At 43.5% G+C, this 27809-nt stretch overlaps 3 protein-coding genes across 10 annotated transcripts in view; 2 read left to right on the forward strand and 1 right to left on the reverse strand.

Moving 5' to 3' along the window:
• Window positions 1-205: 205 nt before the first annotated feature.
• On the forward strand, window positions 206-6336 carry vstm4a (V-set and transmembrane domain containing 4a). 4 transcript variants are annotated; one of them, XM_057047354.1, is made up of 8 exons: window positions 206-345; window positions 1184-1630; window positions 3520-3573; window positions 3660-3767; window positions 3851-3884; window positions 4022-4170; window positions 5009-5073; window positions 5347-6336. In XM_057047354.1, exons 1-8 carry the CDS (start codon window positions 285-287, stop codon window positions 5497-5499), a joined length of 1071 nt encoding a protein of 356 aa, XP_056903334.1. In that variant the 5' UTR covers window positions 206-284; the 3' UTR covers window positions 5500-6336. The 4 variants fall into 4 exon arrangements, with proteins under 4 accessions (XP_056903334.1, XP_056903336.1, XP_056903337.1 ...); XM_057047356.1 differs by having other exon boundaries at window positions 240-443; XM_057047357.1 differs by having other exon boundaries at window positions 240-443; window positions 1187-1630.
• A 1751-nt stretch (window positions 6337-8087) lies between these two features.
• wdfy4 (WDFY family member 4) overlaps window positions 8088-27809 on the reverse strand; it is a 31263-nt gene continuing 11541 nt past the window's right edge. Inside the window, exons 28-63 of one of the 5 annotated variants that reach the window (XR_008952633.1) lie at window positions 27693-27787; window positions 27523-27619; window positions 27195-27397; window positions 26752-26918; window positions 26550-26669; window positions 26158-26328; window positions 25931-26062; window positions 25405-25531; window positions 25163-25314; window positions 24819-25057; window positions 24624-24745; window positions 24328-24519; window positions 24136-24248; window positions 21830-21907; window positions 21521-21712; window positions 21360-21429; window positions 21049-21263; window positions 19325-19473; window positions 19134-19245; window positions 18961-19046; window positions 18813-18875; window positions 15410-15452; window positions 15176-15295; window positions 14969-15092; window positions 14783-14892; window positions 13738-13888; window positions 13476-13567; window positions 12316-12525; window positions 12116-12236; window positions 10929-11086; window positions 10454-10612; window positions 10197-10376; window positions 9871-10053; window positions 9194-9449; window positions 8565-8694; window positions 8088-8430 (exon numbers count right to left, since the gene is read on the reverse strand). Coding sequence is in view for 4 of the 5 variants with exons in the window: in XM_057047218.1 (XP_056903198.1) it covers window positions 8367-8430; window positions 8565-8784; window positions 9347-9449; window positions 9871-10053; window positions 10197-10376; window positions 10454-10612; window positions 10929-11086; window positions 12116-12236; window positions 12316-12525; window positions 13476-13567; window positions 13738-13888; window positions 14783-14892; window positions 14969-15092; window positions 15176-15295; window positions 15410-15452; window positions 18813-18875; window positions 18961-19046; window positions 19134-19245; window positions 19325-19473; window positions 21049-21263; window positions 21360-21429; window positions 21521-21712; window positions 21830-21907; window positions 24136-24248; window positions 24328-24519; window positions 24624-24745; window positions 24819-25057; window positions 25163-25314; window positions 25405-25531; window positions 25931-26062; window positions 26158-26328; window positions 26550-26669; window positions 26752-26918; window positions 27195-27397; window positions 27523-27619; window positions 27693-27787 (4933 nt within the window). In the remaining variant the exon portion in view is untranslated. Of the gene's footprint in view, window positions 8431-8564; window positions 8785-9193; window positions 9450-9870; window positions 10054-10196; window positions 10377-10453; window positions 10613-10928; window positions 11087-12115; window positions 12237-12315; window positions 12526-13475; window positions 13568-13737; window positions 13889-14782; window positions 14893-14968; window positions 15093-15175; window positions 15296-15409; window positions 15453-18812; window positions 18876-18960; window positions 19047-19133; window positions 19246-19324; window positions 19474-21048; window positions 21264-21359; window positions 21430-21520; window positions 21713-21829; window positions 21908-24135; window positions 24249-24327; window positions 24520-24623; window positions 24746-24818; window positions 25058-25162; window positions 25315-25404; window positions 25532-25930; window positions 26063-26157; window positions 26329-26549; window positions 26670-26751; window positions 26919-27194; window positions 27398-27522; window positions 27620-27692; window positions 27788-27809 lie in introns of all 5 variants that reach the window. The other 4 variants (XM_057047221.1, XM_057047219.1, XM_057047220.1 and 1 more) reach the window with 4 other exon arrangements.
• On the forward strand, window positions 15557-19106 carry lrrc18a (leucine rich repeat containing 18a). Its single transcript, XM_057047384.1, has 2 exons — window positions 15557-15595; window positions 17889-19106. Exon 2 carries the CDS (start codon window positions 17893-17895, stop codon window positions 18655-18657), a length of 765 nt encoding a protein of 254 aa, XP_056903364.1. The 5' UTR covers window positions 15557-15595; window positions 17889-17892; the 3' UTR covers window positions 18658-19106.

Here is a 27809-nt window from a genome sequence, read left to right on the forward strand (position 1 = left end):
CTTAAAATGACAGTGTGTCAGGCACACGCACGCCAGAGAACCACAAGACCTGACCATCGCTTTAGAGGTCTGGACTTTCGGGCCACGAGCCAAGGCGCCTCACAGAAACACAGGAAATGACATTTCCTAGGTTTTTAGGACAGAAGGAGAGAGAGAGAGTGAGGGATGGAGAGAGAAAGACAGAGTGAGAGAGTGCAGGGAGAGTGAGTGGGAGTTTCTAAGTGGGAACAGAGCATTTACTGTTTCATATTACAGGGAAAAGAGGAGAAAGAGGAGAGGAGTTAATGTGTGTAAGGGCTCTGGTGGGCTGTGCAGCCGGGCTCTGTTTCCAGTGCAGTTGCTTGTGTAAGTGCTGTGCAGTTGTCTGGGTTTATGGATTCGCTGACCGGGGAAAATGTTCTTCTCTGTAGTGGTCCTTGTCCTGACTAAGGCTCTGGTGGCAGGTAAGCTTACCTTGATTACAGCAATAGAAACCAGCACAAAACGCACAGTTAGACAAGAAAGTGAGCGGTCATCCGCTCACTCGGAAGCCATGCATTCTGAGTGTACTGTGGAACTTTGGTGTGGAAAATAATGTGGAAAATACCGGAGACAGGGCAGCTCTTGGCATGGTTTTCACAGCGACAAGTTTTAACTGCACCAAAATATCTGACACTGCAGCAGAGCAAATGCATTCTGCAGTTGCTTTTAGGCCAAGTTGTTTCAATTACTTCTGTTAGAACACTTAACACTGCAAGCCATCCCATCAAATAGAGGAAACTGTGTGTTTTTGATTTCTTTGTAGGTTCTGATATTAGAGTCTCGCTGCTTTTGTTGTGGCTTCAGTGTAGGAGGGACCCTTGGGGTGATACCCGAATGTAAACAGCAACTAAAAGGACAACCAAAAGCCCAGATGGTGTCTGTTATGCTTCTTTTTGCCTGTTCGCATTTATTCCATACTGGGGTTGAACTTTTCCCACCTGTAGGTTTTCCTGCTCCGCACATGTTGCATCCAGATTTTGTGTCCCTTCTACACAGATGTGACCTATCTGGCAGCAAAATATAAAGCCAGTCCCGAGGGAGACGTAAAACATGACTAAGAAGTATAAATATCTCTGGGGCATGGGGGGGAATGTGGGACTCATCCTGCTAAACTGAGTATTATCCCAATAGTTTAGTTGATGTTGATTGTGTATTTTGCCAGCAGAGGTATGTCACACCCTAAACGTGACGGTGACCCCGGGGCCTAGCGTGATGGTTCCTGAGAAGGACAACTTGACCCTCTCCTGCCTGGTATCTCAGAGGAAGAGGAGCGGCAGCGTCCTCATCCTCCGTTGGTTCTTCACCCCTCACGCTGGTCCCACTCTCCCACCCCCCACCTCCCCCACGCCCGCTCCGCAGCAGCCCTCCCAGTTTCTCATCGCAAAGTTGGGCATCAAGAAACTGAAGCTGTATGGGAACTACACCCGGCGGTTCCCCCAGCCGAAATTTCGTCTGTTTGAGGAGACGGAGGGGGAAGCGTATCGGCTGTGGATTCTCAACGTGACCAGGGTGGACCAGGGCTTCTACAGCTGCAGAGTTCAGGAGATTCGCAAGCACAGGAATACGTGGAGAGCGTCGTCTAACGGCAGCAGCACCATGCAGCTGACAGGTAGGCCTAACTGAAGCCCACTGATGACCACGTCAGCTCATTGGTTAGCAGCTCCGTTTATCTATCTATTTTCTATTTTAAAGTGCAAAATTCATTTATTTGAAGCAGAGCAGGAGCCTCATTCATCAACTTATATTGTCAGTTAAAATGTGAGGTGGGACTTCTCTCCATGGACTTATCTTACATTCCTTGGAGATATGCTCCTATTTGGAAGCGGAGCTGTTCAAAGGGGAGAGAAGCGTCGAAAGGACAAAAGGGCACGTTCGAAAGTGTTGCCTGTATTTTTGGAACTCACCATTTGCTGTAGATTTGTGTCGCGTGTTTAAGGGTGACCCCAGTCCGCTGGCATTTCCATGTCCAAACAATGAGCTCACACGGTCAAACCACACTCGACAATATCTCCGTGTGTGCGAGTGCTGGGTATAAAAAGGTAGAGTGTTGCTGAGCCGGCTCCGTTTAAAAAAAGAGTCCAAAACGCATGACATCAGCACTCTGGGTCTACGTTTCTGCAAGGCTCAGGAGAAAATTTAGAGGAGAATGATTTTGCAGGGGAAGTCCAGTCCAGTCCGTGCAATTATCTCTTATTATTAAAACATCCAAATTGCAATGAGCTCATTAATATAATAAAACATCAGTGGAATTCCATAGAAGATATTAGCTGTCCTGTTGAGTTAGCTGGTTAATGTTTGAAGACGCAGCTGTAGGTGCGACTACATCTGACCTGGCGTAAATACCTCGGAGTCAAACAGAGACGTCAGACAACGCCCTGCCTCCCATATTCAGGCCGGAGCCCCAGAGAGGAAGCCACACAACCGCAGGCATCTCCCAGTCCCACTGACCAAAGAACCAGGAGCAGGAAAGCTGATAGTAAAACAGTAAGCAAAGAAAACACTAAGATAAAAAATGAATGCAGGGATACCCCAACCCCCCCACTGTGTCTGGGATGATTTTAGTCCTGAATTACCTTGAGTTGGAGCAGTTTCGTACATTATCTTATGTAATACGTACTGTGGTTCGTGGATTATCTCTGTTATAGAGAAAAATACCCCAAAATCTGGTGGAGACTTTAGATTGTGGCTCAAAGGTCAAGGAATCCAGGCCAATAACCCGGAATCTGTAAAGAGAAATGATTTGATCAGATCAGAAACGTGATATTGGTTATTAATAGAGTTCAAAAGAATGCACTTCTGGGGGAAACGATCTGAATTTAATATCCTGGTAATGCTCAGGCAGAAGCACATTTAAAAATTCATCCATCTTCTTCATCATTTGGGAAATTTCTGCTGCCAAGTTTCATCCTCATGATTAATTAATAAGCACTTTTGACAATTTTGCAGGCAGGTGCAGCAGTTTAGGAACGGGCTAAAAGTCAATTAGGTGTAAATATCTTATCATTTCTTATTAATATGTTTATCAAACTGTGTTTAAAAGATATTAAAAACTCATTACTGCAACGGAGGCTAAGTAATTTATGAACACGCAGCCTGTGTTCACTCTCCTCCACCTCTTGCTAAATACCCCTGACCTACACACAACCCATCATTCACGGGGAAACGCTGCCGACCTTCGAATCCAAAAACACAAACCTCTGCATCACAAAACAGTCCTGAAACAACCCAGAGAAGGAAAAGGGGGAGAGAGCGACGGAGAGCTGTGGGAATGGTGCAAACGCCGGAGCCAGGCGTGCCCGCATGTGCGAGCGTGCGCGCAAGTCTCCCTCCATGACAGCAGTTATTATATTTCTGGAAACCACTGAGACTGTTTGTTGTACTGGGTCACTACCCTCGGACAACAGCAATTTACAGAAATACTTTGTCTGGGCGCCGCTTCCTGCGGTTCGCTCCCATCAATAGTGTCTGTGTTGACTTTTCCATCAATTCCTCCTCCAGTCCACAGAACTCTCGAGGACGGGGCCGGCGTGGGGGTGTGGCGCCTGTTTGCAGGTACAGTTTAAATCCGCGGCCCATCTCCTGCTTTATTTTGGAATGAACCCTGCTCCCTGATGGCGTGCGGTGTGTTTACGTTGCAGATGTGTATCTGTGCGCCGTGCTGATTTGCTCTCTGGGCTTGTTGTCCATCTTCCTCTTCACGCTCATCCTCGCCTGCCAGTATTTACACAGAAGACACCGGCTCAAAGGTAGAAGCGTTGTGTTCTTTCAGATTCACATTTGAAGATCTGGACCCACTTTCATACCATTTTTCTTTTTCTTTCATGTACAGCCAGTTACCTTCTGGTCAAATGTCCAGAAAGCAGGTACAGTAGTCCAATTGACAGCTTCATGGGTGATAGAAATCTTTTTTTTTTTAAATATAAAATATATTCATACATATGATGGTTTTAAGTCGGGTTAGCGGCAGCTGTAGCGAGCAATCGTCTCTTGTTGCATGCAGCTCTGGAGAGACGGTAACCAGCTCCAGCAGCTCCTCCAACTCCTCCCCAAGAGCCCAGAGGAGAGACACAAGTAGGAAAACTGACAGGAGACCCGCTGTAAAACCACCTGAGCCCCCGGAGGAGCCCCCACCGCACATACCAGTCAAAGGTAAAGTGATATTATGAGGGCAGGCTGTAACCCTTGTTAAATTCTTTTGAAAATTTCTGTCCCCCCGTCCCCCTTCCCCTCCTCATCACAGGGCCCCCATCAGTAGACATGACTTATTAGAGCACAAGAAGAGGGGGAAAAACAAAGCAAGGGTATTTGGAAAGTTTAATAGATTTCTGATGCTAAAACTCTGAAACCAGATGTTTAAAAAAAACAGTGTGGATCAAAAGTGGTCAGAGGAGCGATCCGGTTCAGCTCTGATAACAGGTATCAGTCGCACTTCAGAACACCCTGGAAGCATTAGAGCCTCAGCAGGCAGGTGGGGGAGTCAGAGAGAGGATAAAAGGAAAAAGGCTCTTTTAATTTGTACAACACATCAGTCAAACTTCAGATTCTATTTATTTTTGTTAAATATTGAATTATTTCTTTCCCCTGACACACACACACACACACACACACACACACAGATAGCCTTGTACTTCTATCATTGTGAGGACTTTCATAAACATAATGCCTTAGCCATCCCAACCAACCCCCAACCCTGACCCTGCCCCTGATCCTGCCCCTGACCCTGACCCTGACCTAAACCCAACTCTTGCCTCAACCTTAAAACCACATCTTAGCCCTCAAATTGTCCTTTGAAGCTGTGAGGACCAGCCAAAATGTCCTCGCTTCCCAAAAAGTCCTAACTTTTCTATAGTAAAATGCAGATGTTGGTACTTGTTGTGTAGCAAGAACGCGCCCACGCATGCACACATGCACACCAAAATGTTTTGGAAGCTCAGCCTGTTGTGTTCTTTAAGTCCATCAGGACATCTTCCCTTTCATTTTTTTTCAGTCCCAGTTGCTGCAAAAAGACCCCAGAAACCCAGAAGGTTAAAGAATCCCAGGAGTTCCGCCCCTGTGAGTCTCCCCAAAAGACCTTCATTCACTTCCTGCGTAAAATTATTCGCTAAACATCTGTTTTACTATATTCATTAACTTTTTTGCAGGCTCTCAGATGGAGACAGCAAATTACTTTTAAGAGCGCTTTATTGTTTTTATATCCATAATAAAAATGTCTCGGAAGACCGTAGAAAAATTAGAAGAATCTAAGAAGAATCATTGTTTCATTTGCTGATCTAATTAGTCATTGGCTGTTATTTCAAACGCCATAACCACGTCTTCCTTCTCCAGCCTCGGGCGTCGCAGGAGGAGAGCCTGACATATGCAGAACTGGAGCTGGTCAGACCCAGGCCAGAGCCCCCGGCCTCCTCCAGAACTGACCCCACACCCTGCAGCCCCGACACCGTCTACGCTCAGATCCTCTTCCAGGAAAAACAGCTGTAAATGTGGAAGCCTGTGGATGCGGCAGCTACCTCCCGGTGAGGGCAGAGCTGACAGAGCGCCATCCGGAGGACTGTATTTGGCACTTGCATGGCCGTACGTGTGTCTAATGAGGTTTCTGTGCTTCTTCGGCACAGTTCCATTCCAGCGCAGCAGTTTTGGTTTTTATAATTCTGTTGTTTTATTTGTTGGCATCATCGGCCTGCCGGCCAGATGTTTGTAAGAATGCTTTCACTGTTAACTTTCCTGTAGAAACTCAGGAGACCAAGAAACGGTCGTCGAGGCTCTCCTGCCGCAGTGCCACGAGGCAATCTAATACTCTTACTGCATTTTGAATTCCAGGTCCAACCCCCCAAGGATAAACACATAAGCCTGGGTCTGAAAATAAAGGATGCCTTTTCTTGATTGCTATGAATGATGTTGTAAATGACGTAAGTGTGGATCGGAGAACAATTATTCAGGTATTGTAATTTAGCACATTGTTCAGGTACTTGCATTTTAAGTGTTTTTCCTTCACTTGAGTGAATTTCCTTTTTTCACAGTATTTGGAGGCAGATTTCCTGCTTTTGACATTATATTTAATTAATAATTTTGTTCCAGCAGATCGATTGAATTTATTTTAATTGGCAATGGCAATTCAAGAGGAAAAAAAGAAAACATGAGCCTCCAATACATTTTATAATAATGTTATTCTTCTGTTTCTGCTTTTAATTTTTAAGTATATTTATTGTCAGGAAATGTAATTAATTAAACTTGATGTTTATCATTAATGTTTTTAACAGTTTTAATAAAGTAGCACTCATGTGGATATATTTGAAAAAAATAAATAAAATGATTGTATGTTTCTTTTGAAATTGTGAAATTTTAGACACATTTAGCAGCAGAAAGCAAAACTATTTCTCAAATTTTGTTTCAGTAAATGAGCTCCAAAATATTTTGACTCCTGTTTGGAATGTGCTCCTTTTGGCTCTAGTTGGCGGGAAATTTCCCCAAAAATCAGCAACAGACGGTTGTTTTAGCGGGGCAAAAGTACTGTCAGCAGCTCGGTCACTTCCAAAAAAGTGAAAAAACCCAGAGCTGAAGAGTGGTACAGTACCAAGTATCGTACTGGTCTCTGATAAGGAAACAATTGGAGGCACGTGAATAGATCGTATTTATTTCCCACTGCAAAATCTAAAGTTAGAGATTGAAAATAAAAACAGTGGCGTTATTGTGCACCCAGATTTAGATTTCCTTCTGCAGCCTGTCGAGGCTCCTGCGTCTCATTTTAAAGTGTGAGCCTGGCAACTCATGCACCTTGAGAGCAGCAGCCATTATAATCAATGAAAGGTGAAAGGTGAAGGCCATTTTGTGAAGGTCATCATGAGCAAAATGGAATGTGTGTGTGTGTGTGTGTGTGTGTGTTGTGTGTGTGTGTGTGTGTGTGTGTGTGTGAGTGAGGGAGAAAAGACTAAGAAAGAACATAATGGACATCTACAAAATCTCAGAGAGAGAGAGAGAGAGAGAGAATAATAGAGAGAGAGCAGCCGTCCTCCCCCCACAGCTCAGACTCAATGACTACGATGAACCGGCTAATGACTACATTTATTTAAATTAGACTAATTGTAATCATGGTTAATAATTAGCTTTACAGTGCATTATAATTGGGTTAGACTACAAGATGGTTCTGCCGAGGTGCAATAATTTATTTGATTTAATTATTCTGAGGAACCCAACGGTTTGACATTTCATATCATAAAACCAGCCGTGTAGAGAGAATGGAGATGGCTGTTGTCTTTAGAGAAGGTCATTGCTCGCTCCATGGGAAAATTATGAGGACTATTTTCCACTCTATTAAGCTACTCCACTTAGCACAATTAGCCACACACACAAAGGTTAAAGAGAGAGACCTCTTTATAGCAGCCAGGAGTGGCACATGTGCATGAGAGAGAAGGCAAATAGACAGAAGAGCCCCCATAATTTACCACGGCCTTAATCGGAATATCAGTGTGTTGAGATTGGAGTGGTTCAGAGGAGTACAGCATCGAAATTTAGTCAGGAGTGAGGGTAAAAAAACAGGCAGACGGGAAACCTCAACAAGGCGTTTTTGCATCATTTATCCACTAAATTGGAAAAATCACTCCCAGACTCGTGAATCACCACAGAACAGATTAGAAATCTGTTCTACAAACCAACAAAGTTCAGGAAAGAATTCCCAACTAAGTAAACATCCTGTCTGGCTCAACCCGCCAACGTTTAAAGGAATCGACTGTGACAGTGGCTGGGTAAAACCCTGGCGTGAGCGCGTCAGACTGTTTAATGGATGTTTGATGAGCTGCCGAAACACAAGTTAATCATCCAGTTTCTGGAAGTGTTTATTACACTTGTGTGTGTGGTACTAAACACACGAGGATGCACAATCAGTTTGTTACTTTGTGTGAAAACAGGCATCATTTTCATCATGTTCCTCTGGCAAAAGATGGATGAAGAGGTTCCAAATTGTTTCAGCAAAAAAAAGCCCACATTAAAATACTGTATAAATAAAAGAAAATGAAACAAAAAGACCGAAAGTTTAGTGCCGAATCTCAGTTTAACCAAAAACAAGACAACCGTCTGTCGTACATTTTTATTACCTTGTATAGAAATTAAATTAGACAAACATGTGGAATTAAATATCTACACGGGGAAATATTGTCTTAGGTCAAATATAAAGGTGTCACACATTTAACATAGTTTTTCCCTGAATTACAAAAACCTGAAATCCATCCGAACTCAGTGGATAGTTGCCGTCAGTCCTGAGACACCGATCAAGTTTGTGTGTTAAGAGTCTTTCTGGCAGGACAAAGCAGATATTCTGTGTTTGCTCATAGGTTCGATGGCGCTCCGAGCGCTCACTCACAGGTCCAGGTGAAAACTCGGCCCCAGGCATCGCCCGCCACCAGCGTGGCGTGACTCCTGTCACAAACACGATGACCATCAGTTCTGCCGTATTTGTTCAATAACATAAAATACTCGTCTTAGCCCAAAGAGTTGATTTCCTGTTGTGAACGGACCAAACGGGCCTGCCCCCCCCCCACCCTTGACCCTACCTGGAAATGGCCAAAGCCGTGACGCCAGGGTTGTTCTTGTAGTGGCGGTGCGACGCGCTCTGCCTCCGGTTCAGCTCTTTACATAACACTAGGTGTCTCTCCCATCCTTCCGGCTGCCTCGGCTCGCTCGCTGTGGATGCATTTAGAGAATTCACCAAGCCCCATCGGTTATTGACTCGCACAGCAGGCGTCCAGGCTGCGCTGGAACCCTGACCCACATCTCCCCACCAAAAACAAATGAATTTAATTTAACACGCTTTTTATTATTATTTTTTTGTTCGCCCCCTCGTTTTTGGTTGATTTTTTTTATTTTTTTAAAAACACTTTAGCGTCACATGAAAACACACGTCTATATAATTTAGAGCACAATCCCCCCACTGCATGAGGTGACACGAGGCTGTAACCAACGTATGCCAAATTGGATCTGGGTATTATTGCTTTCTAAATTATACAAGCACACGCACGTCAGCAGAATTACTCATCAGTGTTTACTGCCTCAATGTTTAATAACTTTATAACAATATAATTCCTGCTAGCCCTAATGCTAGTGAGGGATGGGGTAAGCATTACGCGCTCTCATCTGCAAACCACGCGTTCTAGCTGGGAGACGAGCGGTTAAAAATAATCACCTCACACTTAAGGATTCATCTAATTAGATGGCAATGGATTCCTTTTTCCAGCACAAAGCATTCCTTTCCACACATTGTCGTCCCGGTTTCACGACCGCCGACTCCCTCCGTGCCGTTATAAACACAAAACCTATATGAATATTCCCATCTTACCGCTTGTGCCATTACCGTCTCTCTCTGTTCGGTCTTGCCCTGGGGATACGGGCTCTTCTGGAGGGCCAGGTAATTGTGTTCTGGTGTACTCTGTCTTCCATATCTGTGTGAGAGACACATAACGAGTGGAAAAATCAGATGTAATTCAACATAATAACAAGCGCACTCGCATATGCAACGACGCACACGCACATCCCATAACACGAGGTAATAATACAGCAATAATATCATTTGTAGGTGTGTGTGAGGTGTACATGCGGTATAGGTGCCCACTCCTGAGTAAAGCCCAATTTACAGTTCAGTTTTGATAGTAGAAAGGGAGCAGAATGTGCAATCACACACACACACACAATGAACATGTGGTTATTATTTCCTTGATGGACATCCCAGCGGCTGCCACGCTAATGCCAAAGTAATGAGAGCTGCATTTGAAAATGTATAAAAGTCTCTCCCTGTAAGAGAGCGCCCAAAAACACACAGCCTGAGAGTCAGTTAGGCTCCTCGAAGTAACCATGAAACCTCACCCGTATGATGCCATCTGCACCGCCGGTGATGATCACGTTCCTGGGATCCCACTCGTGGCGTTGTGTGAAGGCAATGGACAGCACGTCTGGAAGAGGCCCGCAGGAAGAATGGCTGTGTGACAGCAGCTGACCCTTCATGTTCCACAGGTAGAGGTGTGGGCCCGCGCATGACGCAATTTCCCCCTTTCACACAAACATCAGGGGTTACAGAGATGCACAGAGAGAAGAGCAACAGCAGAGTAACTATGGTACGAGGATGTGCAAGCTGTCAACAGTGACAGTCTATGGCACCATGGCAACAGTGGCAGAGCGTGTGGTAAACTCACGGTGAGGTCATTGATGGCCAGGGAGGAGATGCTAGCTGTGTGTCCTGTTAGCTGAGTGATGTAGCTTAGCTCCTCCATATCCCACAGGATACAGGTGAGGTCGTGGGATCCGCTCACAAGCACGTTGTGGACGTCGGACACGGCCAGGCACGTCACCGAGTCCGTGTGGCCGTATAACGGCTGCGAAGAAAACCCGGATCAGCAAATGTTTGTGGCTCACAAACACAAGCTGGGTTATCGTTCCCCTATAAACCGACCTGTCGGAGCTTCATGCCGTTAAGCTTGTCTTTGTCGACCGTTACGTCCCAGACACACACCACAGTGCTGGTTCCTGCCGTGACGACGGTGGTCGGATTTGGCGAGGCGGCACACAGCGTCTCCCCCCAGTCGCTCAAGCCCTCAAACACAGCAAAGGTCTGTGGACGGATGAGGACCATGAGATCATTATGAGGACGTTGTTTAGTGGCACAAGACTGAGGACATCTGTGAAATCTAGTTCTAATTTGTCTGCTAAATTTGAATAAATACAATTGACCACCAATGTTTCTTTACATATGAAAGATTAACTGCACAAGATTTAAAGTTTATCTTCTTAAACTCGGCGGACTGCCTGATTCATACGAAGATATACTTGATGCAGAGACACTGGGGCCCAGGCAGCATTTGCAATCCTTTTTTCTGTATGGATGGAGCTCAGTGTTACAGTGGGGATACTGTGGCTGACCAGCATACCTTTCCTGTGGCGTGGTTTCCAAACGCACAGCTGTTGTCAGGGAAGCCCCAGCTGAAGGAGCAGCTCAACAGAGGCGACAGCAGGAGGCAGTTTCTCTCCAGAACCACCACCTCTTTTTCCAGACACACTATCTGCCCGATGGGGCCTCGGCGCAGCTCTGTCGGGTTGCATAGAGGGCACAATCAACGATAAATCTCATTATCATATATATTATTTTATATATATTAAAAATATGTCTTATCCAGATGAATAAATTTGCCTAGTCAGATATGGGAAACATCTCTTCAAAACATCACCTTGAAGAGGACGCAGCTTTTGTGGATGTTCAGTCTCATTATAAAGACTTTCTTTAAACTAGCCAGATTTCTGGGCAATTAAAACAGTTATTCCAAGGTTACAACCAACTGAGTTGTCCTGTGGGGGCACCTGTATCCTGGATGACACTGGTTGTGTGTCTGTGTATGAAGGTGCAGCAGTGAGAGAGAGGAGACTGTAATTGTGCCTGTAATTGACCTATTCACAGAACGGCCACAAATCGTTACATCCTATAGCCCTTTCTGCTATGTAGAAGTTGCCTGAGCATTAGTCTTAATGCCCTTCCTTCTATTCATCTCTATCTCCTTATTGATCAGATCAGACGCTGTAAGATTTAATATGAAATGTAATTTGCAGGAATCTCTCCCTGAGCTTTCGCAGTTTCATCTCATCTCCCTCAGTGGGCCTGTGGGATATTCAGATTATTAAATAGGGCTCAGTGAAAGAGTCATCTCCATATTGTGGCTCTAACAGAGAGCTGCTTCCAGCCTTCCATAGTGTAAATTAATGTATAGAAGCTCGCACTCCTCTCCAATGATTCCCTTGAGACTCGGACACATTTTGTAATGATAATAATTGACAAAAGGTGTGACAAAAAAGAGGAAATGAATGGAATTTGCCCAGCACATAATGCAATTCCTTTTAAGGAGTATCATGTTGTGACAGAGGTTTTGCCTAAATGGACGAACCCTTCTGCAGCTGATCAGCTTGTCCCATTATATCAAACTTCCATCACCAGTAATTAACACGGTATGCGGACATTTAAGTGCACAATCCGAAGACTAACAACACTCCTCAAAGGATGGCCATGGTTAGATTTGTAAATTGTGACAAACATAGTGAGCTAAATGCTCATATTAATATAATTTACCTTTAAAAGGTTGTGCAGTGGTCTTCAGTTTGTCCAGTTTGAAGAAAAACGGGGTGGGATGAGACACTGGCGGCGCCTCTTTCTTAGAGCCACTCCGGGGGGGATGAGGTTTGGTAAAAAGCTGAGAACGAGACCCTCATGACTGACAGATTCTGTTTCCCAACCCTGTGTCAACTGTCGCGTCACTTTTTCCTTTGTACCTGTTTGGGGATCTGGCCAAAGTTGCTGACGTATCCTAGAATTACATTCTTGATGACGGGGTCTGTGGGATTCTGCCGGTCTCTCTGAGCATAGAAGTAAGGATGGAAGGTGTTCATGCTCTCTACTGCAGCGGGTCCTTTCTGCTTGTGCCCAAAAATCAACTCGATCCACAGGTGGAGATGGGAACTCACATAGTCACTTTCCAAAGCCTGAGGGAAGAGACGCAGGAGACAAAATAAACCAAGCTTACAGTAACATGATAAAGAACTCTCCACGGACAATCTAAAACCCAAAAATGGTGCCGTTCATACAGTGGGAACATCACCATCAGTCACACTGTTAATACAAGAGTTGAGGATGTAAAAACTTCACAAGTTACACAACCAATTCTGTTATCCTGCTACTGTGCGAGTGTTTCCCCCCTAAAAAAAGCTTAATAAACCCATCCTGGAATATCAGAGGACACAATAACAGTGATGTATTATTGTGAGTTAGTTTGTCTTTGGAAGGGGGAAAAAAATCTTCCAAAGTCACTAATTTTATGACAATGGTAGGCAATATGAGTAGTTCAGTAGATTATAGAGTTATAACCATCCTAACTGCCCCAGGAGAAAGAAACAGGAGGGTCACACTGAAATGAGCCCAACAGAGAAGAAGGGAGCAGAAATATACAATAACCACACATGAACAGCAAAATGAACAGCACAAAAATAGAGAATATTCATCCATTACACAGGAGAAATAAATGCATTATCAACCGACTTGAGCGTGCCCTGGATAGTCTTAAATAGGCTTGTTGTTCTTCAATATCTGGCATCTAAACTTCTGATACTGGTCCTTTTACACAGATGAGAAAAAACAACTGCGAAAACAGTCAGTACCAAAAGACGGGAGAAAATTCAACGTGACGAAAGGCTTTTAGAGTCTAGAATGAATGAGACTCTGTCTGTTTTGAATCAGATCCATCTCCTAAAGAAATCAGACTGACAGTAACTGATTCTTTAGGGTTGCTACTGTTTAAAATACACACAGTGCATTTTCTGTAAACACACAAGTGTGTCGTAGCGACTATTACGAACCCTTAAGGGAAAAAAACCCTGCATGCAAAGGTCCAGAATGGCCAAGGCAGACTGGTCTGGAGAGGTTATGGGTCACTGACCTCACGGTGGAGTCTAATGAACTCCTGGGGGTCACCTTTTGCCCATGGAGGAAGCTGCACATCTCCCAGAGCAGTGCCATCCTCCATACAACCTACAGAGATATCAGTATATGACAATACAACAGTGGGCAACAACAAATAGAAAGAAGAAGATGATGATGATGGTGAGCAGAGAATAATGGCTGGGATAGTAATTATCTTCAGTGTTAATGTTTTAGCATAGACTCATTTAACATAGACAGAAGGTATTTTTAAGTCTGACCCAGGTGGATGTTATTGGAGTTGACGAGGAAGTCGGGCAGGTAGAAGAACTCTGGGATCAGCTCTCTGACATCACCCATGTTGTCCCTGGAGGCCGACTCCCACTCCTTCCCTACGTTATAAAACATCCGCTCTGCGATGTCGAAGCCTCCCTGTGCAGAGACGAGAGCCGATGCATCACACCTTCAGTGCACAGACGTTCCAAACTTTGCAACCGACTTATTAATAATAAACATATTGTACCCGGCTTACTGTAGTCATCTGAATATAATTCTATTGCCTTATGTACCCAGAAAATGTATTTGCTGCCATTTGAAGGGAGCTTTTCATCTTTTGATAAAATTCCATAATCTGCAATGGAAATCTCTTGAGAGACAATGTAATTTAAACTAAAATAATTACCTCAATGAATGAAAATAATACATGTACAATGGTAAATTCTGTTAGAGACATAAATCCAGTTATAGATATTACTGCACACCCATTATCTGCTTCGGAAGACAAAAAAGGCGTTGTAATTCACCAGACTAACATCTTTATTGTTTTATTCTGACTATCAAATATGCATGCCTTTTCATTACAATCAGCTGGATGCTGGATTGTAAATTGGTTATATTGGCTATTTGCATTAGCTTCTTTTGGAAGCTTTCTGTAATTATTTGCATATATATTGAATCCTCCACAGTCTGCTTTACAACCCAAAATAGTGTTGAAAGAGGATATAGGATGTTGAAAATAACTCTGTTATTGATTTGGTAAAACTGGGCGCAGAAAAATAAGAAAGAAGTACATGTTTTAGTAATTTTGTTGAGTGTCTGCTTGTATTAGAAATGGTACCGCAAAATTTCTGTAAGATCAGAGATCAAACTAAGTGCTGACAATTCTGCCTGATCATGACTTCAAGTGACAAATCTCATGTTTAAAGAACAGCTGAAGCCATGTTGAAGAAACGACTCTGAACTTCAGAAGACCTTCACTCCAGCTTGTTTTTAAAGCCGTGTTCGCCTTCAGTGTCACTCCTGTTGTCGTCAGCTTGGTTGCCTCACCTGCAGAGTCTGGAAGGTGTGTGAAAAGGGCTCCATCCTGACGAGGAAGGAGGCGACGATGATGGCCGATGAGTAGTGGGTGCAGTAGTGACAGCGTTCTGACAGGTCTCCTGCAGATTAACATGTGTTCCTTCAAATAAACAGCCGCACAATTGCAGGATAAAGCTAAAGAAATTGGATAAATACCTTCGCCCTCACTTTTCTCCACCTCTGCATATCTCTCCATGAACATCTGTCTCCTTTTCTCCGTCTGCGCCCCCATTGGCTTCGACAGGTCACGAAAGGTCGCAGGATTTGAGAGATCGAGGGTCTATCGTGGAACGAGATGAATCAATCAAATGCAAAGCAGAACCTAAAAGTCCGAGAGAAAGACAGAAGTGTGAGTGGTCTCACTTCTGCCTGGTAGTCAGCAAGGACCCAGGGGAAGACTGGATACTGCATCAGATCATTGTACGTTCGCCCAGCGACTGTGTTCAGGTGCATCAAGTACTCAAAGTTACTTATTTCCCCTTTCTGGAAGAAAACAAAAGAAAGTTATATTTATACTTAAAAAATACATAAAATTGTATATTATATGTTATAATAGTATAAATGTCGTTGTGCAAACAAATAATAAAAGTTTTTTACCTGCCATTTAAGAATAACTGCCTTTTCAACTACTGAAGTCTTCCTAAAGCACAAGGAGGAAAACGAGCACATGTCAGAGGCTGCTCACTGAGCAGGGTCAACCTACACTTTTTTGTGGTGCCTGTTGCCTGGTAACCACTTCTGGAATAGTAACAAAGGGGCAGAAGAGCAGCGGAGGAGGTGCAGGTGAGTGTTTCTAAAAAAGAACTTGGACATAATCTGGGGGAAAATAATCCGATTTTAGGAAATATTAGATGGAGAGTGAGGACGGATGCAGAGAACGCGTCGAATATAAAGTACTTTGGTTGGTAAAAACATTAGCACAGTGAGAACACTGCAACATTTTCAAATAGAATAGACTTTTACTGTGCCTTGCACCTGTGTTTTAAGGGAGCGAAAAATACCATTTGCTTCAAATCAAACCAACGTTGTAATGTTGAGTGTAACTGTCCTTTAACTCTGGGATTGTGAAAGAAAAAAAACAACTAATTTTGGATAAATGAAGTTCTATGAACGACAATGTTGCTGGACATCTAATAACTTCTTTTGCTCATGTCTTCATCATCTATTTTTAAAACAGATTTAAAGTGTTGTCTCCTCTGTGGCCAGTAACAGAAATAAAGTCACCCCCCCATAAAGTCAGCAGACCAGTTGCTAGGTAACACAAGTAATGAAAGGGAGTCTTCACTCTAAGTTTGTGTTCCTTTGATCTCAGTTTGCTAGTTGAACAGAACAAATTCAAACTGCTACCATGTTTTCACGTGACCTTTTTCAGCACCGTGTAAAATGAAAGAAAACTGGTTCTGTTTCAATACGCTCTTGTAGCCCCGCCCCTGGTGAGAAAGCAGCCACTTCCACAGCTCCCCTCCCCACAGAAGCCAACGTCACATTCTTGATGGGAACACACAGCTTTCACTCATAATAGCTGTGCGACAAATACACAAATGAGTGTTCAACACGGGAATCACATCAAGCCTTGGGTGACTGGCAATAATAGAGGGAATGTATGTTGGAGCAGATTGAACCGTGGACGCACCGCTGCCTCCACATAAAGCTCTGTGCTCTGGTTTGTTATGGAAGACAAAAGAAATCAGTTCCACTTCACCAAACCGGTTCCATATGTGAGCCACCACCATCCGGTTCAACTTCCCTCGCCAGGAGGAAGTCTGAAGGATGATGAGAGCTCACTTACGCCTTTGTCTGTACCACGTAAAGCTGGAACACCTTTGCAGCGTTGCAGGCAGTAGGTCCACCAGATGTAACTGAGACGAACCCTCTGCAGCTAGGCTTGCACGTGGAAGCAGAAAGGCTGAACTAAAATGGGCAGCAGCAAACTAAAGAAAAAATAAAACTCTTTAATTTAGCTCGCCTGACTCATCAGAGCTCCGAACGTGTGAAACCAGAGCTGCTGAGATTTTATCTTTGCCATAATCAGGATAATCCAGGGCCAAACATTGTTAGTTCTCTGTTGGATAAATTGAATCTATTTTTTAAGCTATAGTGAGTGCTTTGGGGATTTTATTTGTAAAAAGATGACAAAACATAAATCTGTAAACACAGACTTTAAACAGCAATACAGCATGAAAACATCTGAGTCAGGTGAGCAGGCACAGAATACAGTTATATAGAGGAAAGGGCTGTTTAAAGTTAAACCAGTCTCTACTGTCCTTCTTCAATAACTCTTGACCAATTATTTTGTAAAACTACACTAAATCAATCATTGCATTTGTCCCAGTATGTGTTATCTAATTGCAGGCAATAATTTCATGCAATAGGATTCTATAGGAGGTTATAATAAGAACAAGCACCGGTAGATAACCTCTCTCATCTTGAGGATGATGAATGAGGCGAAAGAGGGCCTTGGGGTGTAACACAGACCCAAACAGACACACACATTGTTCTCTTCGACAGGGAGGGGAGAAGAGCAAGATCCTCATCATCCTCCCAACAATCTTTAACTATCATTTATCAAAGTCCTGATTTGACTCTGTACGGGAATACAGTGGTGTTAAAAACTCCACATCTGTCAACACATTACAAACCTACAGTCCTGACATAAGAATAGCTCGATAATTCGAATGGTAAGAGAACAGCAGGCGTTATTTGTTTTTGCTGTATTACCCATTGTTGCCTCTCCTCTTTCCCCAGCATTAGCCTTAATTAGAGAGTTGTGCTCTTAAACATCCCCATGGGCAACGGTGGGTAAGCACGCTATGGTGCAGACAGAGAACACTGTGACATCCACATGGACTGAGACACAGACACTCACACTGCTCAAGTTCTCATACCTCAGAGAGCGGGCTGCTTCTACTGCTTGAGGCCGTACATAAGTCCTCAGATCTGACTAAATTACATCATCATCATACACACACACACAGCTCCACACAAGGCATTTATTGGCTATCGAGTATGGTAGTGACATGAAGGTTGGTTTAAGCTGGATCTCAAATCTAAACTCTTCAACAACTCTGTCTTGCAGTGCTATGCCCAGAAGGAAAAATGTATCTCTGAAAACAGCGAAAAAGGCAATACGGATAATGCCAGATGGGAGATGCAGACTGGATCTAAGGAATATGGGGATAACCAACTTCCCCAGCTGGCTCTTCAAACTGACCAGTGTGACTGAGCTGGACCTCAGTTGCAATCAGCTGAAGAAACTCCCCGATAACATTGGGAGCTTCTTGTCGCTAAGACGGCTGGATCTTCACAGCAACAAACTAGAATCTTTGCCTGAATCCATCGGCAGTTTGGTGAGATTGACCCATCTTAACCTGTGCAACAACCGCCTAACTTCAGCAAGCTTTCCCTCCAGCGTGGGTTTTCTTACCAACCTGAAGAGTCTCAATCTGGGGCTGAACCAGCTGGATAGCCTGCCTCCAGTTTTAGTGGCTCTAGACGGCCTCGAAGAGTTAGGACTCTTTGATAACCAACTCGTCATCCTGCCGGATTTTTTGAAAGACTTGCGCAATCTCACTAAGGTGAACCTCAAAGGAAATCATCTACTCTGTGCTCAGGAAGACAGTGAGAAGACAACAGAGAAGTCTGCACCAGCAGAGGAGGTTTACCTGGTCCACGAGAGCAGTCTGTGTGATACATGCATTACAAGGTGTGTCAAAACAAGGAGAGATGGAGAAGCTGAAACACTAGAGGGAAGAAAGATCGAGACCTACCCGGGACTGATGGTGCCAAACTCAGTGGCCATACGCAATCAGGACCAATGGAGAATAAGGACTAACAATTTAAACTAAATTCATGTGTGAGAACTTGTACTGCTGCCTTACAAACCCACATTACAGTATGCATCATCTGTTTATGAGTAACGTTTTTGTTGTAATTGCTTAAATAATTCATCACATGTAACTGTATAGCTGTTAGCAGACAGTAACTGATTGTGGTCGCTTGCCTGGCGTTTGCGATGACCTCGGTGACGCATCTGCCTTTTAATGCTGGTACTACAGCGCACAGCCTGCAGGCAGAGAGACGATAGATGTCAGCAGAATACAGAAGCCAGCCGAAGTTTTGACATGCAATCTGTGTGAATGCTTCTGTACCTTTTATATGCAGAGACATGATCTCTGTTCAGGAACACCAGGAAGGCTGAATGGCCGTTTTTCATGAAGACTTCGATGGCATTGTCCTGATACAAAGAGGCGCAGTAAAGAATGACATGTCGGCAATAAAGAATCACTTTTATCTAGATTGTGGTTTGCACTTGTATGATTACCTCCAAAAGGAAACGCATGAAACGGGCCTCCTTGATATCATCGTAGAGCCATCGTCTGCATTTGCCTGCTGGCCCTTTAGCCAGCATCGTGGAAATAAAGGCATCCCTCACACTGGCGGAGGGGAACAGACACCGACAAATGATTGAAAACATGGAAAAGTCACCCGTGACGGTTTCCAGTGCAAGTGTACCTGCTGGGGTGGTGTTTTCTGCAACACACGTCTCCTGTGGGACTGAGAGTGAAGCCCTCGCACAACAGCAGGCTCTCCTTCCCAAACAGCAGAATGCCCTCCGTTACTCTGAGGCCGCTCACCATCACGACGCACATCCTGGCCTTCACCTACAAAAATACGAGAGAGAGCTTCAGAGGGAGACATGCTGGCAGGATTCTCTCGGGACGTGACATGGCAGCAATACAGACACTCCAGGCTTTAGTTGATTGATCATTTTAATCACATATCTTAATCATTATTAAAACGACACAGTCGAATACTTCATTATCAGGCCTGATTGATGGGGAGGGGATGGGCCAACCTCCTTTCCAGCATGTTTCACTCAGCACCAAGGTAGCTCCGCCGTCCCCTTTCAGTGCTGCTGTAGCTAATGCTAACTGTATTGTGATAGTGCGTGGCTAATTCTATTGTCTCCCCTCATTTCACAGCAATCGTGTGCACCTGGCCGTCTCCGCACTGGCCGCTTTGTAGGTCCTCTGGGATAAGGCACCAAAAAACCATATGGGGCCCCAACTTACCCGCAGGCCACTCACAATTTATACTAATCAAATCAGCCTCCCTTCCCTCCAGACACGGAGTCACATGCTTGGTGCAGGGAAGGCCCTGCCTCACCATTATTAGGAGAATTAATCACTGCCACGCACACAATAGGAAACCTGCTAAGTGATCACAGCCTCACGTCTAAATTCACACGTACAGATATTCACTGATGAATAATATTTGACATGTAGGAGGACAGACTCTTAGAAGAGAAATCCTAGACTCACTTATGCCATGGTTTATTTTAGGCTAATACACAGCGTATAGCTCTTTTTAATGGCCCATGCTAGTCTGTTTTCACTGCCAACGGGTTCCTCAAAATAGTATCAAGTCTAATGTTCCTCACAATTAGTAATTTTTTTTTTTGGTGGGGGGGTGATAAAAGTTTAAATTTGTTGTTATCAAAGATAAAGAATAAAACAATAAACTTGTTTCCTTATCTCCTGACTGTGCTGTGGACAGATATGAGTTATCTGTCTGGGAGTGATTTAGCTGATGATGGGAAGGAGGAGAGAGAAAAGGAAGACTTTTATTGACTGAGAGGCTAATGTCAGCCCATTGATTTCTCCCCATACACATTACTGTCATAATCACACTATTGGTGCAGGCAAGCTAATTATGAGAGGGTCCCCCTTTGTGTGTTCTCTCTCTCTCGTGCTCTCTCTTCCTCCCTCTCTCTGTGCATGTGTGTGTGTGTATTTTTCAGAACTAATGACTGTTCATTTGACAGGAAGCACAGCAGGACGCACATGCTGAACTAGGGCAAGACAACAGGACACACTTGAATACATCACACACTTGCTAAGCGGGTACAAGGCAGCTTGCATCACCTCCTACTGTTTTTATTAATACTTCTGTCAGAAACATTAAAAGCCATGGCTGGCTACTGGAGTGAGGAGAGTCCCTGTCATGTTCTTCAGATTTCGAAATCCACCGAAAGAACAGGGAGAGCTGAGCTGGGCACTGACATTAAAGCATTACACTAATGAGGAAAAATGAAATTCAGATAGCCGAGCTGGGTTAGTGGAATCCCTTAGTCTACATCAGATAATTATGATGGTGTAGATTACCAGTTGTGCATCCATGCCTGATGATTTTTGTCTGGACACACTAACACATCCTTCTGCGCTGCTGAACAGTACCTCCTCTTGGGGGTGCAGCTCCTGCAGGATGATGCGTATTTCAGGGCAGTCTGGTGCATTGGAGCAGGATGTAGGCGTGAGGGGACTGTGTTGATCTTCAGTAACGGGGGGAGTGTCACTCAGTTCGGGGAAGAAAGTCAGATGGTCACAGTCTTGTCCTCCCACAGCTTCATCCTCTTTAGCCTCTGCTCCAACTTCACACAAGATCTTTGGCTCTGTAAATAAAACACAACCGCCAAGTGAGTTTATATTCAAAACATATTTGCAGGCTTTTTTTAAAAAAGATTTCTTTGGGCAACCCATTTTCCTACCTGTGTCACCTTCTGTTTTATTTTGGTCTTCCTCAGACATGCCAGTTCTCAAACAATGTAACCTCTGTAGCTGTTATAAGGTACAATAGACAACGGTGTGACATTAAATACTAAATTACAATCATGCTAATTAGCTCCTGCTCAAAACCACACGAATGTACCTGTTTGGATCTTGTCAGAACCTTTCTGCGGATGCGTGCTCTTGTCCGGTTGGGCCCTTCAGCAGCATCTTGTACCCAGTCTTGGGTCAGCATCACACCGGGGCCAGGTCCAAAGATAGCTCTCTCTCTTAACAGGTCAGCTTCCAGCTTCATCCACTTGGCACTCAGAATTTCCCACTCAGTGGTTTGTAACTGAGGCACAGAAGCAGTCCCGGAACAGTGGGAATATGTGAAACACATTATTACAATTACAAGCGCGTCTTTTTATAGCCTTGATATTACTGCTTTGGGAAAATATTTATGTCAAACCTGCAAGTAATTTGTCCTCATATTTTCAAATATGCTGTGGCCTCTCTGCCGATGTGCCTCCATGTGGATCAGAAATTTCTACAAAGAAATAAGCAAAACCCGATGGGTGTAAAAAGAAACAAAAAAAAATGAGCAGGGAGCAGAGTCACTCAGAGTCCTCCAGCTAATCGTGTACACAAATAACACACAGCACACAGAGGTTGTATATTCATAACAGTATTGCTGCTTCTTCATGCAATTACAATGCATTTAGAGAATTCAATCTGTTATAAATGGCATTCAGTGTGCAGGTTAAGCTAGTGGCTACAATCTTACAATAACCCTGACTGGAAATGTAATAATTTCTTCGGCATGATCTAATTAACATAAACATTAATATCACCAAGCAATGCCACGGTGAAGGGCAAGGCAAGTGTGTGTGTGTGTTTATGGGGATGAATGTGTGTATATGTCAATTAAGGAAAAAAGAAAACAGAAAAAAAAGGAAAACCAAAAACCATGCTGTAGAAACACTGCAGGATGCACAAGTTTATCAGACATGCTGGGATCATATTCTGACTGTTAACTGCTTCATTAAGCCCATCATCACAGCAGTGCTCGCTGAGAGACTAGTGAAACAACATGTGTCCATCCTCACTGCTGACCCAAGAAAGCCATTTAATTGAGTGAATGAACATGCAGTAATTCTCTATACAGTCTTATTTACCGATGCTAATTCTGTGGTTGGTTGCTATGAATGCTAAAATGGATTCTGAGCGGTGCTAGAACGACATCACTTCTGGCAAGATGCAAAACTACAGCGTGGAAATCAACATGGAAAAGTTGACTGCGAACTTTGACGAGCGCGCCGGGCGATGGAAACTGACTGACTGTCTTTCCAAATGAGAAGTTGCGCAGCGAAAGAAATAAAGGAGTAATTTGAGGGGAGATTATACAAATATTACAGACACAAAAAGAGTAATAATGAAGTTTGCAAACCAGAGCCGTGTTGCGACAGATAGCACGAAGCCGTCATCATTTCCTAATTTCATTCCTTCATTTGGACAAACATAAGTAATATATAGCATTAATTACCCTATTTAGCAGATAGGAACCTCATTGGCTTTTTAAATGCAGCATTAAATACATAACTCATCGCTTCCCTCTGCAATTAACATCATAACATCACACTCATTTCCATTTTAATGACTTCCCAACAATACGCCACCTTTGATGATAAGGCAACATTATGTCAACTTCATTCTGGGCTGGCAGTGAATGTGTAATGAACTTAACGTGATCATTAGTGCTGTTAATTATCTTTCTAATATGAGGACACAGATATGATTATGGGAACTGCATTCGCTGATGAAATAAATCTCTAGAAGGATTGCTCTAAAGCTTGACTGAGGACACAGCCTGTCTATCAGGCTCTCTATTCTCATCCAATACCTTTAAAACTCTTGGTTCTTTTCCTGTTGAGGACTTGGAAACTTAGCTCTGGATTTATTATGACAGAAAAATGACTCCTCCCAAGCTCGTGACCCACCAGCTAAAAGGTCATAAATTGATGATCCAGAAATTAATTAATGACTCTTGGTGAGGATGAATGTTGAATAAGCTCAACAACTGACCACTAGTGATCATTTGAAAATTGGCTTTAGAAGCACCGGCAACATGCTGCAACAGAAGGCGAGCATCCCTCCCAGTTCCTCTGTGCCTCTCAGATGGAAAAACGATTCATCACCCTCTCTGATAGCCTGTCAAACACTGATATGATAAAGCATAACATCAAATGAATAATGTTTTCATCAGATTCGTACCACTATAATTGCAAACCCGATTTCTGTCGGCGTGACGCGTGCACAAACAAGAACGCACACTTTGTAGGGACGAGACAGACACACAGACTCGGTAATTTCATGCCTGTGTGCCTGAGTAATATGTCTCCGCTCCCTGCTCCAGATGGCTCAACGTCTTAAGCCTTGTGGGGGAACTAATGATGTGAGCCACGTGTTTAGGAGGGGAAAAACAACAATAAACGCATCTTTAACCTTCAGCAGCTAACAGTGTGTTCTGGAGGGTTCTCATGGATAGGCCTAACAGATATCAATTACTCTGCCCACTCAGGGGTAATCAGCTGTGAGCGTCCAAATGCATTTAAAGAAATAATCAAACACCCCCACAGGGCTGGACGGCCCACAGCGCAAACACAGCATCCACTATGGAATCGGTGTTTGTGCTCTGGGATGCAGGGACACCTCAAAGAGGACAGCAGTCACACAAATGTCTCATTGTGGGTGGAAAAAAGGTGAGTGTGTATTTACCTGTGCTTCTACTGACTCTTTGTCTTGTCTGCCCAAGTCTGATGGAGCAGCGCTAGAACTATTTATATCAGACTTCCGGCGAAAGTTGCTGGATAGCAACTTCTTCTGAGACTCTGAGTGCAGAGTAGACAGAACATGTTCAAATCAACAGAATTAAACCATGACATGCACTTGTTTATCTACAGATCCAACCTATGTGCAACAGCCAGGCTTTGTGTGCCATTTCCTCCCACAGTGGGCTGATGTCACTCATACTGACGGGTCCTGTCGGAGCTCTGTGGCTTGCAGACATTTCCATCTTATAGGCTTCTTCAAGCATCTGTTGCCTCTCTGTTATGACCTTTGACCAGCAGGCCTCCACGAGGGACGACAGGTCTCTGTCAACTGAAACAATTTTAACATATTTTAACTTCTGAGTGAATGCCTGTCGACTCCAGGCTGGAGTGTAAATAAATAAATAAATAAGCTTGTGCCACTTGGACTCATACCTGAGGTAGTGTCTGTCCTGTTGCTGAGATGTACAGACTCTCTGGTTTCAGTGGCAAACACGCAAGACAAAGCTTTTCTTTCGTGCTCTTTTTGAGCTGCACATCCAAAACCTTTTGGGTGGCTACAAAAAAAATACTGGTGTCATTTTTAAAATGAGCATTTAACCATTTGCAATCACATTTATCTGCCTTTACCTGCCAGATCGCATCAGTAACAAACAGTGAAGAAGGCAAGTAATGAAGTTCACGTTGGAATTGTATGTTGCCATTATAATGTCCCATCGGACCATTAAGGTCTGTAACACCCTGAGGACCTCTTCTTTTTCTTCTTGGGAGTGTCGCGGTAGAGACAGCAAATAAAGCAGGATTTTATTGGTACATGAGTAGAGGGCCAACACTGTCTTCTCTTTGTAAGTTTGGCCTTTCTCCAGAGCCTGGATAATAGAAATATAACTCAGGTTGGATATAAGTTAAAGTAATTATGTATCAATTATGAGGAAAAAATGTATGTATACATTTCTTTGCGAGTATTGTCTCACCATCACAATCTGATCTGCAAGGAAACTGAGCAAATTTTCAGCATCTCCCAAGAATATTCCGCTGTAAAGTATTCGCAGCAGGGACGAACTAAAGAGCACAATGTTCCTCATAAATATGCCCATCTGGCTGGCAGGTTGCTCACTCTGGCTGTCTGCGAGATGCGTCAAAATGAGTTTTTGGTTTCCCTTCATGCATTAACATGTTATGGCCTGTTATAGCTGTGATGAAAGCAAAATTCTACCATGTGGCTTCAGATGGGTGCTGTTCTCCAGATCATTGTTAAACATGCAAATGATGTTCATGATGAACTCCAGCAGCTCAGTCTGGAAATGCTGTCTTTGTTCCAGTGTTGCATCGTCGGGGGAAAACTGCAAAATATTAGCAAGATATTAATACCTGCACACTTGAGACATACATTTGCCTGGTATTTCATGTACTGTAATATCCTTGATAGTGAGATCACCAAATGTCCTCAGCACAGTTGTTGGCAAGTGTCAGTATAGGCTGAACTCATGTCACTAAATTGATCTTGATGGAAATCTATATTTCTATCCCATATTACAGGTCTATTGGAGTTTACGCCCTCCTAGCGGTCAACGATTGTATTAGCCACTCTCTAACGCGATCCTAGTTAGTTACTAGGCAAAGAATGACACCTCCTGGAGAAATTGTGGTTTTACAGTATTATAAGAAGAATTTCTTTAATAATTCTATGCATGTATAGATGTATACAAACGTGTGTGTGTGTGTGTGTGTGTATTTTCCACCTCTATCATCAGGATAAATGGATGTGTGTTGCCATTGGCAGGCACATTTAGGAGACAGTCCATCAGGAGAATTTGGATAAAATCCCAAACTGGTTTCTGACTCGTCTGGCCTTTGAAAGATGCTTTAAACGTCTGAGGAGAGTCAAGATATTCATCTGATCAAATATTACTGCGTTTAAAATAAAGTACTGTTGGCTGGACTTCTCAATCAAGAGTAGCAAACAAACCTCTGAAGTGTCTGGAGGGTAAATTACTCCAGCAAGTGCATGAAGGAACTTTGTTGATGTCCACAGGGGATCTCTAGGCTGGAGGTTGTGGAGTAGACAAAGGAATTGCATCACACTTGCAGGGAGCTGAATCTCCCATGGTGCATCTGTGTCTGACGCTGAAGAAAGTGGCTGTTAAGAAAAAGAATTTTGTTTTAAAAATTGTTAAAAACATAGAAAAAATACTGGAATTTGCACTCTATTTTACCACTGCTGACCACCAGAGGGGACGCTTTAAGCACTGAATATTTCCATTCCTGCATGCATACTTCGAGTATTTATACCAATGATGTCACCTTTGACCCCTGGGATTAATAGAACTGCAGTTACATTTGGATATTTTCGTTAATCACCTTAGTGATGATGGCTTTGACTAATTCCAGCAGGATCGTTGCCGTTTCCACGCAGAGCTGCTGTGCAGGCGCATCTTCAGGGCTGTCAATCAGTGACTGCAGGACATCATCCAGCGGCACCTAAGATGGAAACCATGTAGTCATGGTAGTAACAAGCCAGGAATGATGAAACAGGCCATTGACGAGATGACGAATGTCTCACATTTTCCTTTGCTCTTAGACTGGTCTTCTGCCCCAACAGTAAAGCAGCCAGGGCTTCGTACACCTCAGGCAGGTGAGAATGTCTGATCAGCAACGACTGCAGAACATCATAGCCTGGACACTTGGTGCTGGAGCACTCTTGAGACCAGGCATGGGCCCGGAGGTTGTCTGACAAGAAAAGTCAGTTGTTTTTTTAGAGTTTGAATTCAATTTTATTTTTAATTGACAAGTTATAAATGTTATTTTTCTTAAGCAAATTCTTTTTAACTAATGTTCTGATGTTTATTATTCTGAGATGCTTTTACTTCCAAATACTATCAAATGTATCTTTTGTGATAAAATAATTTTAAAAAATTGAATTGAATTATACAGATTATACTATTTTATTATGTCATCTATGAGCATCATAGTCAGAAATTCATTTAAAAAAATGAAAACGTGTACCAATGACAGCAAGAGGATCCTCCATGCTGTCTATGAATGTTGCAGGAATCACCCCCTCCCTGAAGCTGCTCTTCTGGCTGGGGCTCGATAGGAAGTGTGTGAGGAAGATGAGAGCAAGCTTCACGGTGGAGGGGTGAAGATGGGGCTGCAGGAAGAGCAGGAACCAGTCACGACCCAGGACACTGAATATGGCCTCTTGTTGACTAGTGAAGGACAAGAACACGAGGGACTGATTAAGTTCAAGTATAATTCACGTTTGTTCATAGCAGACACCACTAAAGACTGTTTGAATGACATTTCAGTTACGACAGGAATACAGAGTACGTACTCGTTCACATTAAGGCCATCCGAGTTGAGGATTTCAAGAAGCAGGAGTAGCATTTGGTTGCGGATCCAAACAACGCTGACTGGATCAACACCCTGAGCTGGAGAAAAGAAGAAAATGTGTCAGTAACTAGTAGCACCTTCTGTGTTTATTTGTGAGACGTGTGCATATACCTGAGGTTTCCTGTATAAGGTCACTTTCACATGTACCGTCACCAGTCTTTCTACAACTAAGAGGAGGGAGCGTGTACACCAAGAAGAGCCCAAGTCTGACCACATAAAAAAAGACAA

This window comes from Takifugu flavidus, chromosome 11 (genome assembly GCF_003711565.1).
Source record: "Takifugu flavidus isolate HTHZ2018 chromosome 11, ASM371156v2, whole genome shotgun sequence".
In the NCBI taxonomy this organism is placed as follows: domain Eukaryota; kingdom Metazoa; phylum Chordata; class Actinopteri; order Tetraodontiformes; family Tetraodontidae; genus Takifugu; species Takifugu flavidus.